The sequence below is a fragment of the Egretta garzetta genome, unplaced genomic scaffold (genome assembly GCF_000687185.1).
Source record: "Egretta garzetta isolate BGI_Z169 unplaced genomic scaffold, ASM68718v1 scaffold533, whole genome shotgun sequence".
In the NCBI taxonomy this organism is placed as follows: domain Eukaryota; kingdom Metazoa; phylum Chordata; class Aves; order Pelecaniformes; family Ardeidae; genus Egretta; species Egretta garzetta.
The window spans coordinates 621,128-643,357 of NW_009259191.1; the positions used below are offsets into that span (position 1 = coordinate 621,128).

General features: G+C 37.1%; 1 protein-coding gene across 1 annotated transcript in view; it reads left to right on the top strand.

Annotated features, from left to right (window-relative positions):
• Window positions 1-22,230, top strand: part of BEND5 (BEN domain containing 5) — a 595,256-nt gene that overhangs the window by 216,046 nt on the left and 356,980 nt on the right. Inside the window, exon 4 of the mRNA XM_035891345.1 lies at window positions 15,322-15,416. Coding sequence (XP_035747238.1) covers window positions 15,322-15,416 — 95 coding nt within the window. The remainder of the gene's footprint in view (window positions 1-15,321; window positions 15,417-22,230) is intronic.

The following is a 22,230-nucleotide window of genomic DNA, read 5'->3' on the forward strand; positions in this document are numbered from 1 at the left end:
ATGAAGTATTAGAATTTTTCTGCAATTAGTTAAATTTGTAATTTAAAATATTAAAAGAGAAAAACAGTGGGGTTTTTTTTTGAGCAACTTGCATGTAAAGGATGACTGCAGCAATATTAGTAAAAGGGAGGAAGCTATATCATTGCTAATCAATCTAGAGAGCTCTGTCTCTTACAGATGTCAATACAAAGTTAAGTGCTAAAATAATTGTAGTGTAGGCTTTCTCATAATTACTGTTGTTCATTTGGTATGTTGTGAAAAAAAAGAAAAGACGAATTTGCTTTGCAGTCAGCAGCCACAAATCTCTAAGGAGAAGGAAGGAAGATAGCAGAAGGCTGATAGTCATCCATCATTCCTGACAATTTCACAGCCTAGAATAACTTGACAGAGACCCAGAACAAAATGTTGTTGAGAATTGAATGCTGCTAAGCTGAGTGAATTGACTTTCTGATGTCAAAGCAGGACCTGCTTGAAGTGGCTGATGATTTTCCTTTTCTGATTTCAGAAACACTGATGTTTAAACTGCCTTGTGGTATGAATGCTCTGAGCAGAGCTGGAAAGGGGAACCATTTTAAAACTTTCTCTCTAGATGTTTTTAAGGACTTTATAAGATAATATGATTCTGGTCAGGAAGTGTATGGGTTTGATGTGTATGTTAAAGAGGATTTGATCTGAGCATCCTCTCACTCCAGACCATCAGAAGGAGGAGTAAGGAATCAGAATTGTTCCTAATGTGTCTTGAAACATAAATATTTCAAGACCTGGCTCACATCATCTCAATTTGTCTTTGGTGCTGTAAGCTACTCTTTTACTCTCCTTGGAAAGGTGTAATCAGTTTGTTACTAGACAAACTCTGTCTCTATGCAAAACATGGGAATGAATTGACTATCTTTGAATCCCTCCAACTTGTTTTAAGATGAAAACATTCTTGCATTGTGTTTAGAAGAGGCGCAAAATCTCTTCATTATAACATTAGAATGATGTAACTTGTTACATAGTTTTATCTAAGTAGCATTGGTATACAAAGAACATAATTTTCGAGCTATTTATTTAGAAAAAACTTAATATTGGAAGTGTTCCTAAATTATGATAATTAGACATTTATTTACCAACAGATATTGCCAGTTTTATCTACTATTCAAAGACTAACCTTATAAATTGCTTACAACCATTAAAATGCATGAAGAACACAAACTGCAGGGTTTAAATGGAAAGAGCTCTTCTTTTGTAAGAGACAAGTTATATCTTAGAAGTGTAAAGGAAATGGAATGTAAATAGGACATGTGGGCTAAGCATGCCATCACTGATCAATAATGCAAAAGGTTTAGGAGGTTTATTTGTAAACCTAACAGCACAGATTTAGTCAGAATGGGGCCTTGTACTGTGCACGCAGGTATTTAAAGGTTAGGAACAAGGAATTTGATTAGTCTGGCAAATCCTCTGCTGTCATTCTCCAGTCTCTTTGAATTGTTTCCAAATGTATTCTCACATTTCTGTTGTGCTTGTTTTTTTTCTTTTTTTTTTTTTTTTTTTTTTATTAATGGATGTGTTACTAGTACAGTGCTTCATTGCTAATTTAACTCCACCATAGATTGGCATAAGGAACAGACATTTTCAAAGTGCCTTCATTCCCAGTAATGATGTTATAGCAACTGTCTTTATGTTAATGTAGTTATAGCTGGTATAAAAAGGTTACAGTATCAAGCCTACTAGTCTACCACATTTTATCTCCGTTTCCAGTTTGCTTAAAAAAAAAAGTAATGTATGATGCCTAATAGACTGAAGCATAGATCTAGTATTTTATGGCATCCACTGCAACCTTAAAGCAGCACTGAGAGACATAAAACTGAAAATTGGCAAGCCAGTTTTATTGTATCTTGCTGCTAAAATTAGAAAATACAACACCTTATGTAGCGTTGTGTGGTCCTTTCCCTCTCCCTCCTCTCTCCCTTCCATTCCACTCATTGCGAGAAAAAAACCTCAAGCCTTGCTGAGAGTTAAATAATAACAAACTAAGAGAGAAAAAAGCTAGACGTTCTCCCATTTGAAATTTAGGGCAATTGTATTCTGCATTTGTCTAGAGGTCTTACCTAATCAATATAGTCTATCCAAGAAGAGGTTTCTAGGGACAAAATATCTGTCATTGTCACATGCGCATCAAAAGTTATTTCTTTTAAAGGATATAAAATATTTTGCCTCACATTTATTCTGTTCTTTTTCCATAAAACAGATAGAGAGCTTCATTGAAGACAGTTTGCAATGAAGCTCTTGTATCCTATTTACTGACAGTTACATTGTAACTAGGTAGTTATATGCAGTTCTGTGATGTGGAAACATCCAGGAATCTTTTTTTACAGGGACTAAGTGTTTAAAAGAATAGATATATTTGAATTTTTATATGCATGTCAAAAACGAATATTTGATGTTTTAATAATTCATTATTTTCATGTAACTTTTAGTTTTAGGTTGTAAAACAGAAGTTTTCAGATTGCAGAGTTTCTACAAATGCTTTTCAAGTGATCTGAAGCCGTCATCTGTCTGACAAAGATATTTTGTTTGAGATATTCATCATTTTATGACGTTTGTGTTTTGTTTACACTGCTTCAGTAATTCACTGGTGGGACTAAAACTTGCTTTTGAGGTTTAGGCACACTGCAGGTTGCCAAAGAAGCATCAGATTCTTCTATATTTGAAAGCTTTTGGGCCATCAAGAGATCAAAAGCTGCCAGAATCAAACCTGAGATCTGCCATTATAAATAAGGTACTGACAATTCTTATTGTGAGAGGTCATCCCAGGGGTGGAAGAAGCAAAGAGAACTGAATTGTCCTGGCTTTTTCATAAGAAAAACCTGTATATTCAGTGGTATATTTGTTTGGGAAAATTATGTATATACTATACAATGAAGTCTGCCATAACACATTCTGGTGCTGAAATGACCATTTTAGCTCACTTAAACATCTATCAAAGTTAAAATAAATCTTAAACCCCAGTTGTGGTCAGCAATACTGAATTCTTGGGACAAGAGCTGCCCTGATTTTGAGCTATAATTTACACCGCTAATCTTGTATTTATATACAGACATTTATGAACTGCAAAGAAAGTATTTTTATAAACATTGGAACAGATCTTTTAAATTTACCAGGCCATTTCTCAGGTTTACATTTCATGCAGATATAAATGACCGTAATTTTTTACCAATTCTAATAAGTAACACAAGGCTTCTCAGCAAAAATAACTAACTACAGTAATTCAACACCGTAACCAGTGGTTATGTTTGTAATAAGACTCTTCCTTTTCTTAGCTGCATTTTAAGAGAGGCTTTAAATAATAAACGTGCTGTTAATGTGATTAAAACCCTGAAGCTATTTACAGAGGTCTTCATATATGTTTATATCTGAATGTCTTTCAATTTTTCTGCTTGTTTGCTGTTGGTAAAGACATCATGATAACTACTATAGTTATCATGTTAAAACTTAGCAATAAGATCACCCAAGCAAATGCCTAGAACAATGTTATTTTGAAACAATCTATAAGAATTGTTCAATAAAGAAAATGCTCCTTATATGTATAATTCAGCTTTATCTTTATTGATTTGCTCATATTTTTAATAGGTTTTAGAATTGTCAGTGTTCTAGTAAAATATCATGTAATCTGGTTTATGGTTAGGGTAATAGAGTTATAAACTTGACAAAATTTTAATCTATCCTGCAAGGTTGGGTTTTTTTGTTTGTTTTTTGTTTTTTCCTATAGGCATGCTTTTTCAGTTAATTACTTAAGGAAAAAAAGTCTTAAAATATGAGCTCTGAGGAACAATGTGAGAAAAGGATTTGGTCTGTCCAAAAGAGGGCACCTGACTGCACACATTTTTGGAAGATGGCCTTTTTTTAGTACGGAAAAATCCTCCTGGTCACATTTTTATGCCAGTGTTTCCTAAAAGTTTCTGTGGTATAGACAAATAAATTTACAATACTATTAAACTGCCTTCATACATAAAGAAGGCAGAAGTACTACTTGATGTGAATTGATTATTTATCTACAGATATTGATCTGAGTTTGTGGTGTGAACAGGTGCTGCGTGTTGTGCTGTAATTGTCACCTGAAGAAAGAAGGTCCCCATTTTGGGGAGTCTTTGGTGGCCAAGTTTGTAATCGGTGCTATCACAGAGGGTGAATGACTCACCTTTCCCACTCTGGGGATCTTAGCAGCTGGGGTGAGAGCGCACTATTTAGATTGCTTTGATTTATGCCAAGGAAATCCCTAATGAACCAGAACTAGGGCAGTGCTAATCCATGTATTTTACCCTCTGAAGACATACTGCGTACTCCTCTTGCAGCTGACACCCCAAATCTGAATTACCATTCCATTTCTCACAGTCACCTTTACAGCTGAACTCTTCAATCCTGGCATATCTAAAATCCCTGTTGAATTCAGCGTCAAGTGTGTAAGGAGCACAGAAGAGCATTCTCCCATGTAATGTGTATTTGTGTTTTGTTGACAGGGCAGTGGCCCAATTTTGTGGGAAACTCCTCATTATTTTTGAAGCTCATATTAGTATTTTTTATTCATTAGAAGTCTTCTACCCATGCCACTGCATATACTTCTTTTTGTTCATATTTTTCTGCCTCCCTTGCGATAAGTGTGTTCCTCGCCCTCCCCAGGCTTGGCCACCAAAGTAGTTTTTGTGGACTTTTGACTTTGTGATACATGGTTATAGGCTGGCAGTGTTCATGATGCAATAACTATAGATTTAAGTAAAATCAAGGAAGACTTGTCATATTCATTGCAGTTGAAAAAAAAAAGTGTAAACTGCATTAATGTTTTGGGATGGTACGCTTAGAGTTCAAATGTTACACTGGAAAACTAAAGATGATCAGCTGGAATTAGTTCATAAGGGAACTGAGAAATGTCTCATATCTTGGGTAACAAATTTTTTTGCTAATAATCTGTATCTTCTGCTGTTGTGGTTTTAAAGTTGTAGGAAATATGAAAGGAATTATATTTACATATTGTTTCAAAGAAACCTCTTGAGTCTTTTCCAACAGGAAAAAATTGAACAACGCAAAGTGTGAAAGATCTTTTGCAGCATTATGGTTAATATTGAGATATTGTATTAAAATACTGTGTTATGAAGCAATGTTATAAATTTTCACATTTCCCCAGAAGGGTTTTCAGCAACTTTGAGTATTCCATCAAACCGGCATATTAAAGAGTGCAGAATCTACCTGTTAAAATGCACGGAGCATTCGTAGTAGCCTCACAGCTGTACTCTGCTGTTATTGTTGCTTTGCAGAAGAATAAGCAACCATTTCGAGATGATGTTTTCTCTACCAAGAGGGCACTTTGAAGCAGATTTCTACACTAGCTTTTGGAAGTGAGCTAAAGTAAAATCAAATCTGTAAGATATTGAAAGGGGCTTTGGTCATATACGATATGATTTCTTTAGAGATTATGTTCAGCACTGTACCATATTTGTCTCTTTTTGGAGACTCATTTTTGGTGGAAAATTACCAGAATTTGTGCTGAGACTTGCTCAGTATCTGAGCAATGTCTCTTAAAACTTAATATACTAGCTTCAGCAAAGTACCATATACTCAGTACTTCAAAGCTAATAAAGATGAGCAATCCATTTTCAAATTCCTTTTATTCATACAGCATTTCAGATTGATTTACATAAACAACCAAAACAAACTGAAAGTTGATCTGTAACTGTAATAAAAATGTTCCTGCATCCCAAAGCTGCAGAAACATCACTTCCAATCTACAGTGATCAGTTGCTAAGGACAAATTGTGCCTATGGGATTTTGGCAAATCCATCATCTTTTTCCCATATTCCTAGACTGTCTTAAATCCTGAATCAGAAATCCACCCTTATCCAGGGAGGAAGTGTGAATGTTTACTTAACTTTAAGTCTCTAGGAACACTTAAAAGTGAGGCTAAATATTTATGTGTTTCAGAGCTTTTCTGAATACGAATGTTCTTTTATCCATGTTTAAAGCTCAGTCAGGACAGGGTGTAAGTTTTCTCTGTGGCATTTGAAAAAAAAAAGGACCTGACTGGATGGACGTGCAGTTGTACTGCATTCTCCAGTAGTCGTACATTATAGTGGTTTTTTGGTTTTTTTTCCCTTCAAGTTGGAGTTAGTGCCAGGGAGGAACAACATCGGCGTCACACAAATGCAGCACCGGGCACATTGCTTTAAGACACTTAACTTTCCTGTTGAAATCCTCCCAGTGCTTTTGTTTAGCTGTTCTGTTCATGACGCTGCCAAAATATGTTTATTCACACTCTGCGCATCACCTTTGCAAACAGACAGAGATCCTCATTTACATCTAACATTCAGCATTTCAGCTTCAGAATGGGTTTTTCAAAGCTATGAGGACAATTCATATATCCCCTTACTATTTTGCTTGGTTAAGGCAGTTCTGAGATCTTATTCTAAATGTCAAATAGACAGGTACACTAAAATAGCAGGACCTAGACCAGATTTCCTTCTACTTACCTTGGGTTTTCTTTTGAAGCACAAAAATTTGAATAGTCTGTTAGTACATGAGTTGGACACTTGGAGTAGAATTTAAGGTAGTAAAAACTGAAAATGCAAGAAATAGTGCTGAAGTACTGTAGAAATCATAAGCAGTTTTTTCAAATCAATACCACGAGCTACTGTTTGTCAATGTTAAGATTTCAATGTACACTAACATATTGATTACATCTTCTTATAGAAATCAGTGAATTGTGTGAATGTTGCAGTATTACAAAAGGTTTCAGCTAGAAAGTGCAGAAAAAAGTATTTTAACTCTGCAGTAAAAGTAGGAGGGTTATTAATTTTTCAGAAGAAAACAAGAGGGTACACACTATAACAATATCCCTTAGTTTAATAAAATTGATAATATATAGTTTATATTTTTTGGCAAAAATTTTTTTTTTTTTTTTTTGGGGTGTGTGTTTTTTTCATCAGCACATCAGCTACTCTGGTAAGGATCCAATTCCAATTCTGTCTAAGTATGAGGGAACTACACAATATGGGGAAACCTTTATTCCATTACTATTCAGAACCATGCATGGAAGAACATACAAAGTTCAAAGGTTTCATTGTAATAGCAACCAAAATGCTTGAATTAAAAAGAAGAGAAAACCAAGGACTTCTGTGAATAACCTAGACACAAAGCCCATCTGTGCTTAGTTACTGGAGGAGTAAATAGAGATGTTTTATACATTTGCAATGCTATGATCCCAGTAACGTAACCAAGACCTCTGGCAGCAATAACTAATGGTTGTACACATCAAAATGTCTTTGTTTTTGCAGCCCATCAGAGAACACTGAGGCAAATATATTGGTGCTGGTTTTGAGGTCTCCCATATATCCTGTCTTTCCTTCTATGTGTTATCATCTCCTTCTTTCCCCCGACAGGTTTTTCCCACAAGCTCCAGACAAACAATAGCTTTTAACTGTGAAAAATGCCAGCTGCAAAAATCCAAAGTAAACAATTGCTGGAAAAGCTTCATCCAAATCTCTCCCTTAACAGGGCTTTCTTTATCTTCCTTTTACTTCTCACAAGGGCCTACACTTGAAAAAGCTTTTTCATTCTCATCCTCCAGCCTGGGTATCAGATGAATTGCTGCCTTTGTTTGCATGCTATTTAAATTGTGATTATTACCTTCTGTGTTTTCAAGGGTTGAGCAAAATCATGATCCATACAAATATCACTGCCACTCTCTCATTGTTAGTGCCACTCACCTACTGCCTTGCAGTATTTCTGCGAGAGGGTCAGTTCCCAGCACTCCACCTGCATGCTTTAAGCTTGAGTAATTATGGCTGTACATCACTTTGATATTCATCGTAAATGTCTAACTTGTTGAAAAGTGTATCTCTTCCCAGTAAGGGAGGCTTTGATTCCGGATCATAGGCTGACTGTTGCACTTTATGAAGGGCACTGACAAGTAGACTTTACAGAGAAGAAGGAACGGATGAGCAGAATGCTCCCACATGAACTTCATCAGTGCTTGCCACTTCATTCTCTGGTCTTCAGTGGCACACCTTATGCCAGTGCTCATAAATGTGGGCTTTTTTTTTTTTTTTTTACAGTGGTTCCCTATAACCATGATGCTGTGACTTTTCCTGGCCCTTTTCCCTTTTTCCAGATTGATCTCATTGTTTTGTAGCATCCTGTGGGCCCTGTACTATGAACAGGATTTGGGCCAGAAAACATTTTGTTAATAGCATTATCTTTTTGAACCACTAAGAATATGTAATTTTCCTTACTACTTTAAATCCTACCAAACTTTGCAGCATTTTTTCTCACTGCCTAAATAATTTCTATTAGGAAAAGCAAAACTTAAGTCTTTTCAGCTGCCTCGTCTTGAGGGATGTAAAATATCAGCAAATTTTGCTAACACATTCCAGAACAGCCAGCTGTTACTACCCACCTGCAGCCATAATATTGATTGAAAAGAATATAGAACCTAAACATGGATAGCTTCTGTAATTATGTAGAAAGAGTTTAATACATGACTCTACTTCAAATGTCATCTGGAAATGGCTGTAACATGGCATGGAATATATTAGAAAATAATTTAGCTGGTTGAGAAAGTCTCTGTGAAAGACCATGCACTGTTTCCTTATTTAATTTTTCAACTGGTTCCTGAAAATGTTACCCATGTATAGGGAGAAAGTCAATGACAAGACCAACAGGGCTCAGATAGCTTGTCAAATATAAAATAAAAAGTTGCTTGCATATTCCTGTAGCTCTGCAATTCCCTAGCAATGTAACTAGAAGTGGCTCTTTTGCCAAAGACTGTGTATATATGAAAAGATAGGAAACAGAAAATAAAAGTACCTTTTTTTCCAGAGCTGATTAAATAAAGATGCTTTTTTTTTTTTTTCCTATATTTTGACCTTTTGCTACAAAGAATGGAAAAAGTTTGTCAAGAAGCTTTCGGCTTCAAACCTGTTTTAAATACCTCTGTAGCCTGGTTATATGCCGTATCAGGATCCTTACTATTTTCTTTTTGATGAATCGATGCAATACAATATATATCGTGTGACAGATTTGCAATTTTATTGGAGATTTTGGCCTAAGGGAGCAAGGAACGCGAGTCAGTCTGATTACACCACTGCTGGCTTTCTAAACGGACATTTTCGAGTTTCCAGTTGAAAGTTTCAGATTATTGATGTTCAGATGAAAAGTAAAACTTTAACAGAAAGTTGATTTCTGTTGGTAGGGGAGGGTGTTTGATAACAAATTTGCCGTTTTTCCAAGAAAGGTTGTAAGGGAAAACTTGGAGTGATTCTTGTCCTTACAATGTTTAAGTCCAGCAGAACGTGCTCAGAAGGCAGATTAGCAGGCAGTCCACCGCATGGCACTAAACAGGATTCTTCTGTAGATCCCTTTGAAAGCTTTCTGCTAGAAGATGGCCTTCTCCACAGTATCCCTCTGCCCTAGAGCTAAGTGAGATAACACTGATGTTGACAGCAAAATTCCAAATGGGAAACACTGCCTTACACAGGCGTTACATCTCCTGTGGGTCTGTGCTTAAGCGTATTAGTTTGGAGGCAAAGAACGAACTGCCAGAAAGGACAGATAAACAGGGCAAATACCTAAATTGGTAATTAATTTTAAAAGTATTTTTGTCATTAAAATACAGTTATGTCCCATTGACTGAAAAACACTAATACAGCTTGTAGGTGCTGAGCTATCATGAACACCAAGAATATCTCAAATACTCAGACAAATACCATGATAAATGTTAAGCTCATTTTATAGTTACCATAGCAGTATGTCAGGGGTCTTACTGCATCAAAATCCTTTGAGTCCTATTTTAATGTTGCTCTTTGTATTATCCCAGACTTGAGCATTTCTTTCATTTAAGTAACTAAATGAAGAGCTCTACTAAGGGAAAAAAATTCCTATAATTCACAATCTGTAGACCATTTTCTGCATCACTTTTCCTAAGACTTCGTTACCTTGTGAGGACTTGACAATTTCCAGTTAACAAGACACAGGTGCAACTGATTAGTGAGTCTGGTGGAGCTCTGGATGGTCCCTAACAGCCCCCCTCAGTAGGTGAGTATTTATTTTCCCCTCCTGAGCTTCAGCAGGTTTTGAAGACTTCTTAGCTGAAGAGGAAAAAGGCTAAATGCTATCAATACTAAAAACTTTTCCGTTTGAAAGGACATGGTCTCCTGAGGTCCCTTCCAACCCTTACCATTCTGTGTGATTCTGTGCTCCTACAAAGGGAAGAAGAAAGTATGGGTTATTTTAAAATGTTAGCAGTAATGAATGATTTAAATTTTAAAAGGTCAGGAAAATGAGATTTGTAAGTTTTTATTGGGGATTTTGCATACATGTGACTTTTACATTATTTGTGTTCTGAAGCACTGGTAACACTTGCAAGTGACACTTTTTTCCTCTCCATTTTTAAGTGCCTCCAGTATAATTTATTTTTGTATAGCTTTGTGTAAGGTGCTTTGTCAGAAAAGATCCCAAAGACCTTCTGACACAAATACAGAAATGCAGCACTTTTTATGTGGGAAGGCAGCAATCCCATGTTGCCAGTTTCTCACATTCAGAAATGATGACTCAAAATCTCAGAAGTCATGGGTTGGTTTGAGAAGTTCATTTTTCTTTTCTTTGTGTGGTTTTTTTTTTTATGGAATGCAATTCTAAATTAGATCTGCCCTTTAAAGGGATGAAAACTTAAGTCTATAAATGAAAGAGAAAGGATTAAAAGAAAAAAAAAAAAAGGAGGGAAAGGATAACCAAGATTCTTGCCAAAGGCAAGAACCCAGTTCACAAAAAGCCGCAGGTTTCAGGAATTCACAAAACGCTGTAATATCTGATGAATCAGCAGGACAGGAAATCAAGACATCAAGCAGTGAAAGCGAAGCAAACCCCCATGGTATCCAGGACCTTTGGATCTTTAATGCTCATTCAGAGCACAAGAGCTCCGACTTAATTTCAGCTGAAAGGTCTTAGTATTACTACTTACTGCCCAGTTCTCTTATTTTGGCTGGTTAAATGATGAAATTGTTCCTGCCCCATTTCAAACAATTGGTCCCCCAGTACTTTGACAGCTCATAGTGCGGTTTGTATCATACCTGTAGCACACAGCATTGTCCACTGAATTGACATTACTATGCTATTACTATTGAATATATTATATAATTGTTAATAGTTACTGTGTATGTTACATCAATATTAAGATTACCTGACACTTCCTACTGCAAACCCTATTTTCAGTTAGTTATAACTTCTCATACTTGTAATGATTTGACACAAAATTTTCTGTGCCAGGTGTCTGCCTCAGGCAGAATTTTGTGGTGTTCTTTGGTTGGTTTATTTTTTTTTTTTCTTTTAATGTCAGCCAAAGCAGCTCAGCTATTTCTGAGAAGTCAGCTAGGGAAAACCATGCAAAATAAACCTGGCAGTCTTTCTGAAGGGACTTAGCATGTCCTTATCCTGGGGGAAAGCACTTAACCTTTGGAAAAGGTGTGACTTGACTTTTGGATATCTGCGTCAGTTGGTAGGTTCAGATGGAAAACCTGCCAGAACGTGGGTGAACAATGAATTTTTAAGAGATCACAGCTCACCCTGTGCTCACACAGGCCTGTTGGAATATGATGTCCGATAAGACCATCCACACTCAAAGCCTTCAGCTCCAATCCAAAACCACCCTGATGTGTGCTTGCCCCCCAAAAACTAGCAGCTCTTTCCAGCCCCAGTCAGGAAACTGCAAACTTCTGGTAATAAGATAAAATGCAAGACACATTTCAGCCATCTTTTCCCCTTGTGTTCAAGGTTCATCTTTATCTTGCTCATGCTAAAAACACTCAGCATCCCTTAACACCAAATTATGTTTTTAATTCCTGAAATTGAAAGGACTATTGAGAAAAGCAGATGTAATCAGTACATTTTAAGGCTGAATGCGGGACCAAGGCTTTCCTCATCTTTCTGTCTTAGCGGTTTTGCAGCAAGGTACCTCCAAATGCATGCTTACTGCACGCATTATGGAAAGAGGACATCTTTCTTCTTCTCTCAGTAGGCAGAAAATACCTGCCTTGTCTCATGTTCTCCAACATCTGTCTCTGATCTGGCAGTCCATGCACAGAGCCCAGGACTGCAGCAGTTGCCTTCCCTCAGGCTGTGAAGCCACAATGCATCCTGATGCACTGCCCCAGATAGTATGGTTTTACTTGGTGGTTTTTGGAGGGGCTCTTCTGCACCGTGCCTCTTCCATCTACCCGGGAGATGCATATCAGTTTGTCAAAATCATGCAGGAGATTGAAAACATATCATAACTGAAGTGAAATCACACAATAATCATTTATGGTACAGCGCCAGTTTGAATATTGCTTCTTCATACCCCCCAAAATGAATGGAAGTATGTTTATTGTAAAGATTTCTGCCATTTTTCTCTGGATTGATGCTCTGGAGACCAGAGCAATTTCTAGGGAATTTGTAAGTACATTTCAGCTATTTTTATTTTCTTAACTTGACACTTCTTCAAAAAAAATTAAAATTGCTAGGTTTTTTTCATTTTTGAGTATCTAAATTATATTGCTCGTTAAATGCCACCCATTGAACATCCTTATAATTCATAAAACCACACAGAATAGTGATAATTTTCTTAGGAAAGGGTGTTTTAATGTGCATAGTGTATATCTAGTCCTGTTGCTCTTTACAGTTTATAACTGGTGTGTTGGTCTGTATAGACCAAAATTAGACTAAAAATTAGCTTTGTTCAGCAAATGTTTGATTGCTGTATCACAGCCTTTTTATTATAGCATTCGGTTCAAAGATGTTGGTGTACCTTATTGAGCAAGCTGCATATTTTTCAGGCTAAGGTGTGTATACTGTAGTCATTACATTTTTGCACACTTCACTGACTGAGCTGCATGGACTATTTTAACTATCACCCGGAATACTTGACTGAGTTCAGCTGCTTATTTGAGAGCTTCAGTTTGTGTACTTTATTACTTCAGTGGTGTATGTTGATAAAGTTCTGTTCTGTGCTGTTAAATTTTTGGTTCTGCCAATCTAACTATATACCATGCTGAGAGAACTGCATGCATTGCTAACTGCTTACTCCACGGTGAACATGAGTGGTTGAAATGTTATAATCTGCAGTGTTTTGTTAAATGAGCTGTATATTTTTGTTTTTATATACGTTGCTTACCAGTTGTGTACATTTGCCCAACTCATTATACAAAATGAGCTTGATTGGAATAAGAACATTCTCTACCAGCTGTCTGCTCTGAGTCAGTATGTAACAAAATTAGCAACTTTCTCTTTCCAACAGTGGCATGATTGCATCCAAAGTTTAAGGCAATTGGTTTGGAGATCTTGTTTGTTTCATTCACTCCATGCAAACATCAAGATTAACAAACCAATTTGTTGCAACTTAATTTGTTTTCACAAATATGAACAGAGTTAAGTAACAGAGGAAAAACTCAGCATTCTAATAGAGGAAAATGCTTTCATGTAGAGCATGGAATATAGAGAGAGACCTTAATATCGTCGTCTTAGAGCCATGCATTGTAAGCATAAGAGGATGGAAAATAACCAGAGACCTCCCAGGGTGGATATTTCATCAGATAAGCAATATTCTAGATACGTAAATTTACAAATATAATATTTGGTAAATTAAGTGTATGCTTTCATCACGAGTTATAAAAACAAGCTCACCTCCTGACCATTAGAAAATCTCAGAATGCTGCAATAGACAAACCACATGAAAACTCCTGTACAGGGATATGTAGTTTGCTCATTAACATTGGTACAAAGTTGAATTAACATCTTTAAGAAAGTGTTTTTCTCAACTTGCTAGTTTTTTGAGTCAGTTCCAGAAAAACCTACAGGTTATTCTTAGATTTTGTTTGACTAATTTGCAGAGTACAGAGGTACTTAATTAGGGCTATACAGTTTACCTGGATTCCTACCTGCCCCACATGTAAATGTAAATGTGCCTGGCTCCGGTTGTCAGTGTCCCACTGCTGATTGCTTTCACTTTAATGTTATAACTTACTCTTTGAGCAGACTGCCTGGCAGGTCCAGATTTGTTTTTGCAAAATTTTACATAAGAAAGCTTAATTGATCTTATTGCTTTGGCCAAAACTGTTTGATTTCAAACAGTCACCATTTACTTCTCAGACTTCTCATGAACCATTTTTTAAGAGTGTAAACATTAGAGTAGTTTGTTCTAAAAACAAACTTGTGAATACCTGGAGGCAAGTATTGTTTTTAGTGATCTTCGATACCTGTGGAAAAGAAATTTAAAACGAGAGGTACAAAGGCAATGTATTATTATATCCTGGAACATTATATCAAAATTTATTTAGTCTTCATATTTATGTTTTTCTGTGTACATTAATGTTGGGTAACAAAAGAGCATGGGAACCCAGGTATTCTGGATTTAACATCTGAAAAGTAAATGTACTACACGAGATGAGCTAGATCTAACCTAGACTTTCTTAACAGAAACATAAGTAATTTTGCATAAAATGAATTATAGCAGACAGATGGTAAGGAAGAAGGTTTTGTCCTCTTTTCTCTTTTCTTCCCCCAGAATGAATTTACTTTCGGTATCAATCCATTACCAGTAAAGATCTAGATTTTGTTCTTGCTTTGAACTCTTAAATATCAGCTACAGTTTTCCCAAAGTTATTAGTGTAAACTAAGGTCAGAGTTGGACTCTTTTCTTCTCTGTCATATTCAAATGAATTATAGCTATGTGCAATTTCTACTGTGTAGGTATCCTGTACATTTTTTACAGAAGAAAAATTCTTCCTTTTGCCAAGGGAAGTGAAGAGCAATATTCCTTTCTTTGGGGAAAGAAAATCAGAAACCTGCTGCTGTGTGAGACCTAAGCAGGTTGAAAAAACAACTAAGAAGCTTTAAGAGATGAAGCAGTTGGAAGGTTTTCATGAGGACTGCTACCCTGTGTCCCAGTTTTTCACCAACCTCTCTAACACTAACTGCACCAAACTGGACTTGCTTTTCTGTTGTCAGATCCAAGTAACCTATTTCTTTGTATGGCTAGGGTACCTACTGAAAAATCAGCATACTAAATTCAAACCATACATTTCTTGTATAGCACTGCAGTGTAAACCAACACGGACTATTAAAATACTAGGCACAGGGTATCCATTATCTGAGCTGTATGGAGAGTAACAATAATTCATAAGATACACATCTATTTCATACATTTTCTGTGTATATTTTTATGCAGCTGGTATATGCAATACACATATAAACTCTTTCATAATTTATACCTGACCTCTTTTCTTTGTTGTTTTGTTTTGTTTTTTTTTTTTTTTTCCCCAGAGAGTAATTTTCAATGTTGTCAACTTCAGTAAAACAAAAAGCCTCTACAGAGATGGGATGGCTCCAATGGTGAAATCCACAAGCAGACCGAAATGGTAATTTATCCTTTCAAAGACTTGCCTAATGAGATAAAAGTGTTTTACTTGGCACTTTCTTGTAGCGAAGACCTTATGGCTTAGGTGCACCTTTTGGTAAGAGCAGGAGAGAACTTTGATGCAAAAGCAGTGTTGTGAGGACAGGTTCTCCCTGGAGCAGATGGACAGCATGAACTCTGGAGGTCCAGTCCAGCCTTACTGTAATGGTGTGTTGCAGTGCCTTGTTTCAAGTAGCATGACTGAAGTGATGTTCATTCAAGCAAACAGAACAGTCAGGGCTTGGGCCAAATTATTTTTCAGTGACCTCCTCACCGTCCAACCGTTAGGACAGTCCCTGGCCCAGTTTGGGCCTGTGTCAGCTAGCAGTCTCCCAAACAAAGCCTGCAAATGATATGAAATGTGAACTGGGCCCGGACTGATTCCAAAAGGCTGCTGTATTTCTTCTCCCTGTTTTGCGGAGGTCAGATTTTAGTGGAAGAATGTAAGCTCTGCCATGTGAGTTGACCTAATGTGAACGAGTAGTCTCTGGTCTGTTTTATCTAAGACACAAGAAAGACAAACCTCCTTGTCGTAAGCTACACAACATATACAACACAGAAAAGTATGCCCATATGAAACACATGAATACTCATATAGATGGTACATTTTTTCAAAGAAAATGTAGTGAAATGTCTACTGTGAATAATAATATGTAAGTCCAATGAGTCCTAATGCATGCAAGACTCCCAAGGATTATGTGATTTGCCTTCAGCCAGGAGACTTGTTTGAATATGGATAGTGAGGTTAGGTGTGTGAAGTAATGTATTCTTGTAAGCCTTTACATCTGCTTCTTTTTATTGGTTAATTAATAATACATTTGATAAATCTGCACATTATCTGAGCCTTATATCTTTCTTAAATACTTCAACTGTCACAAAATTTCCACCCACAAGATATTAACTTTTGGTGGTCATAACTCTTCTCAGTGGTGCCAAGCGACAGGACAAGGGGCAAGGTTTCAGTTGAATATGTGGAAGAACTTCTTTACTTTGAGGGTGACAGAGTACTGGAACAGGCTGCCCAAGGGGGTTGTGGAGTCTCCTTCTCTGGGGATATATTCAAAGCCCGCCTGGATGATGTCCTGTGCAAAATGCTCTAGATGAACCTGCTTTAGCAGGAAGGTTGGACTAGATGATCTCCCGAGGTCCCTTCCAACCCTTGCCATTCTGTGATTCTGTGATGAGATCGCTGTTACTGTATGGCTTCCTTTTCATATGACCAACAGAATAGGTGTTTGGTTTATTATCTAGATAGTAAGGTCATGTGGACAGAAGAGCTGTCTTACCATACAGTTAGTGGATGGAGTCAATTCCAGCTCAATAGGAGCATGTGAAAATTAATTTTTCACGTTAACTGAAAATTAATTTTTAAAAATCCATTGTGTTTACTGTTTTTGTAGCAGAAGTCATGTTAATTGTGTTTACTATTTAACTTCATAAAATTCTTTTGGGACATTTCAGGGCCACTTTTACCAAGCATGCTTTCATCATCTTTCAAAACCTTTTCCTTCTCTTACTGGTGTCTGATATTTGCAGCTAAGTATATTGTGTGTTAAGTTTATCTATAAATCAGATACTGCTTTCATACAAATTTTATGCCTTACTTTGCTTTCAAATTAAAGTGTAAATCTTACAAAACAATGCAAAATGGGCTTTTTCTAGAACATATAGGCTCCTTCACTATTTTTAAAACAGATTTCTCTTCCATTTCCCTGGAGATCTATTTATTTTTGTGTTTTATATTTTTAGGGGATGTATTTTGCTCCCATGAAAGTGAGGAATGAATAACATTGCCTGGGGCCAGGCACGGTGTAGGCAGCAGGTGCTGAGCAGCGTCCTTGTACAGGGCTACTACCATACTTTAATCCTGTTTCAGAAATTCTAGCTGTAATTTTTTTCTTTAACAAGTTCATTATTCTATTAAGGTATTTTTATTTTTTTTCTCATAGTCCGTGTATGAAAATATCTTGCTGTACTTTGAAGGTGCACATTAATTCATACTGTTATCAGGGACCTTAGTGATATTGGGGTCTACTCAGTATAATTTTCTGTCTTGAAGTTAATAGGAGTTATGCATGTGTTTTCCAAGTGGGAAAACACATACACTATTTTTGGATATATGCGTTCTATTAGAGCTGTCTTCCATTTGGATTATGCCTTTTACAATTGCCTCTGTATCTGTTTCCATGGCATTCTAGTGAAACCTGTAAACAAAATTTTCTCTTTCTCTGTTTGCTGAAATAGGATTTACTAGTACTTGTGCTTGCTAATGCAGCATACAGGTAGTTGTGGTCCTTGAATATGAACAGGGCAATATCCAGCTGCATCGATTTGATCCTGTTTAGTGCTTTGTATATATTAGTCTAGTAAGAAATACTGAATGATTCAATGCTGCAAAAGTGCCAAGGTTTACATGAGGGTACTCAGGATTCAGAATTGTGGAAGGAGAACTATTGGAACTGTCCACCTTATATAAAGATTCAAGTCAGCATAGCAGGTTAGTGGATATGTCATTAAATTAGAAAATGGTACATTAATTACCAAAAGTGGAAGAAACACAAAAGGATTTAAAATCAAGTTAAAAAGATTACCAGAAACCAAGGTTAGTAAATATTGTGTAGCAGAGCTCAGCCCTTCATCTATGAATAAATCTATACGAAATATTTGAGGAACTCATCAGTTTTGCACGTGCAAATTTGCACATTTGCCATGCTATGTGTATGCCTTCAGTGTGTGATCCATACTGAAATTCTCCCAACTTCCTCTGGCCACACTGATAGAAGCAATGCTGTGTCACACAAAACTATTCCACTCCACTGCCTTTTTTATACAATCAGGTTTGAGTTTTAGGGTGATAAAGTGTCTATTTTCCTTTTTGCACTTGAGAGATGTGGATACATTACTCCTCTTAATAAAAGTTATTCAAGTCCAAGTTATGCCCTTTAGATTTAAATGAGAAAGCTCCCACTGTATTCAGGATAAAATTTGACCATGTTGCTTGCAAGACCCTGCATGTCAAAAGTAGATTGGCCTCCAGAGACTGTGAATTTTAATGTTTGTTTTGAATGCTGTTATGCGAACATGGCTCCAAGCTTTGCAACATTTTGTGAGTTTGATTCTTGACTCTGGAACAAATCACTGCCAACTGCTCTTGAAGTAGAGAGTGTGTCAATCACAGATCAACGTTTTTGACCTGTATTCTCTTGCCCTGTGGGGTAAGATCTTTAAATGCAGTCAGCATCAAGGTTCAGCTCAGTGTTACTGATGTAAATGGAGTATACACTGTCATCAAAGCACTCTATGTGGACACAGATGTTCTGGTGTTGAAATACTCTTCTCTTTTGAAGTAACGCCAAACATTTCCAGTAATGAGCTACTTAAAAAGAGAAAGCAGCATGCTGAAGGATAAGGAAAAAACAGATTTCATGCTAAAGAGAAAGATTATTTTTTAAAAAGAAAAAAACCAGAAAGATAAATTCTGATTAAAATGATATCTATTTTCCCCATGCACAGTAACGGATTTACTGAATATTGTTTTCCAGAGGGATACAGCAAAACAAAAAAGAACTAAGTAGGTTAAGTTGTGCATCCTTTTGCCCATTTTTTCTGCATTTTTCGTGGATGTGCTATGTTGACACTGAATAGTATGGGGTTGTGTCAGACGCATCAGTCAAATTTCACTGCAATGAATCACAGCTCATACGTAGAAATGCAACATTGTGTCACACCGTGTTACATCAGTTGCGCTTCATAACAAATAGGACAAGATGAAACTCCAAGATTCTATTTCAAGCCAGTGGAATGTGCTGTGTCTGATCACTTAGCATATTTGCTTAAAATTAGCTGGTTCTTCAGAAGTATTACAGCAAGATTTTAGAGAATTGGTGTTTTTTTCTCAATAATGACTACTACAAATATAAAAACCTCAATTACTTTTATAGACACCTGTTCCGTTTTGACTGGGTCCTTTTTCTTCGTCTTAATTGTGGAGGTGAAGAATTTAAGGGAAGATGAATTTGAGGAAATTAAATGCTATGCTGATGCAGTTTCTACTGTAATCTTCTTTTTCTTTGCTGCTTCATTTAAGTGCAACCTAAATTTGTTGCAGTTTCTTAATCATGATTTCACACTAACAGCTCTGTCCTTGGAAGGTACTCATAAAGCCTTCCATGTGGGCTGTCGTGGTTTAACCCCAGACTACAACTAAGGACCACATGGCTGCTCGCTCACTCCCCCCCCAACAGGATGGGGTGGAGAATCTGAAGGGTAAAAGTGAGAAAACTCATGGGTTGAGATAAAGACAGTTTACCAGGTAAAGCAAAAGCCGCACACCCAAGCAAAGCAAAGCAGGGAATTCATTCACTGCTTCCCACCGCCAGGCAGGTGCTCAGCCAACTCCAGGAAAGCAGGGCTCCATCACGCATGATGGTGACTTGGGAAATCAAAATCCCATCACTCCCAATGCCCCCTCCCCCTCCTTTTTCTTCCCCCAGCTTTATGTGCTGAGCATGATGTCATATGGTGTGGGATATCCCTTTGGTCAGTTGGGGTCAGCTGTCCTGGCTGTGCCCCCTCCCAGCTTCCTGTGAACCTCCAGCCTCCTCACTGGTGGGGTGGGGTGAGAAGCAGAAAAGGCTCTGTGTAAGTCCTGCTCAGCAAAAATGAAAACATCCCTGTGTTATCAACACTGTTTTCAGCACAAATCAAAAACATAGCCCCATACCAGCTACTATAAAGAAAATTAACTCTATCCCAGCGAAATCCAGCACATGGACATAGCAGTGGCAGACCATTTAAGTACATATACCTTGCTATTATATTGATTGCATGAAGTTTTACAAGTTTCTCAAAGTTAAATAGAAGAGTGAGTTGTTCGAGAGGCAGCAGATTTTCCAAATGATGAAGTGAGCAAATATTCCCTTTGGGCAGAGAACAGCTATAACTCTTGATTATTCAGTGTGAGCATTGCCTCATTGGGGACATTAGTTTTTCAAATTGTGCTAATCTTTTAAAAGTAACAACTGGCCACTCATCACCTTAGGTATTTCAGCAAGATCATGTGCAAAACTCTAATTAGTATTTATAGAACAGCAACTCCTCCCAGTAGAATAGTAGCAGTAGCTGGCAAATATCTGGTTGACACCTGTTAAGTCTTCAGACATCCATTGTATTTTATTCTGCATTTCAAATGAGCAGAGAGCAGTAGGTGAAGTCCCCGTAATTAAGAGATAAAAGATAATAAATACCATGGTTCTAGAGTGGATGAACACAAGGCTAAAGACTGCTCTGCAGTTGTGATGCTGTATTTCAGGAATTGTTTGTTTGTAAGTAATAATGCTAGCTAAAATATTATGGAGCCTTCAGCATATGAGAGAGGATTTACGTCTAGATTTACATGTGTTTTGTTTATAATGTCAGATTTCAAACTGCTTCTTGGCAAAGCAGCTACTTTCTTCCCTGTCTTTTATCTCACTCAGCACTGATGGCTTTTAACTGGATAGCTGCCTTCCCCAGCAAGAACTCCACTACTTCTGTTGCTATAACATCTACTGTTAAACACTCACAACACATTGCTTCGGAAGCGTTTTTCTTTTCCAGTAAACCTGGGAGTACAGAAAAACTTCTTGGTAATTGATTCAAATTTGAATCTATATGTATCTTGGTAAATATTGTCATGATGAGGAATTTTGGTAGACATTGAGAAAAGCAATGCAAGTTTTATGAACAATACTCCCATATGTTCCATTCATCAGAGAGGGACAAGACTGAGAAAATCTGAATTTTGAGTAGCTAAAATGTGTTGATTCTTGCCAAGTTTCTTTAACATTTTTGTCTACAATGCAGTGTTACAATCACTACCATGTCTACCAGGCTGCATTATACATTCAGAGACTTTCAGCAGCATTTTTAGTATGTATTTATATATCTTTAGCCATAAGATAAGCTGTTTGTGAAATGAGCTGTCATTTGTGGTGAGACAGTTTGAGAATAAAGCGCTATATATATATATAGCTTGCTAATCTGAAAGACTAGAATCGCTTACTATAAAATATATAGCGGGCTAGGTTTAGTGATAACATCACCTGAATTTAGGTAAAGAAGATGAACAAGCTGTTATCATTACCTGATTCCTTCCTTGGCCTATTTTACAACTTTGGCTACTCTCTGAAGTTTATTCCTTTGCCAGTTTTATAATGTAATGCGTGCTTGTTCTTGCTTTCCTGAGGGATCTGGTGAGAATGTTTCTGGAGGTTCAGAAATATTTCCCGTGGCACAGGTGTGTGTTGATGCAGTCTTTGCCAGGTGCAGCTCTGGCTCCTCAGAGCTGCTCCCTCCCTTGTGCTAGTACAACTCTGGTCTAGGATCACCAGGCTGGGAGCTGGCCCAGGTTAAAAGGAAACTTTCAAGGATGAGAAAGAGGGTTTAGTCTTCCTCTGGTTCATCGCATAGATCCAAAACAAGCTGTGTGGGTCCAACTGGAGGAGCAGTGAGGGAGGTGGGAATAAGTGGCTGGAGCAGGGGTGAGGGAATGAGGATAGCAGCTGCTGGAAAAACACGTAGAGAATTGTCTGTGGAACCAGAGCCTCCATTTCAATAACTTGTAGCATTTTATTTGGAGAAAATAGGGAGAAAGACATTGCAGTATTGGCCTTTTAAAATCCCACATTGAGTGATAAGCAGGAGTAGTTTTGTCTTGGCCTTACTGTAGCTCTTCGGAAGAAAATAAGATATTTTTAGACATTTTTGAGGTTGGCATGTATATGAAAGTAAAATAA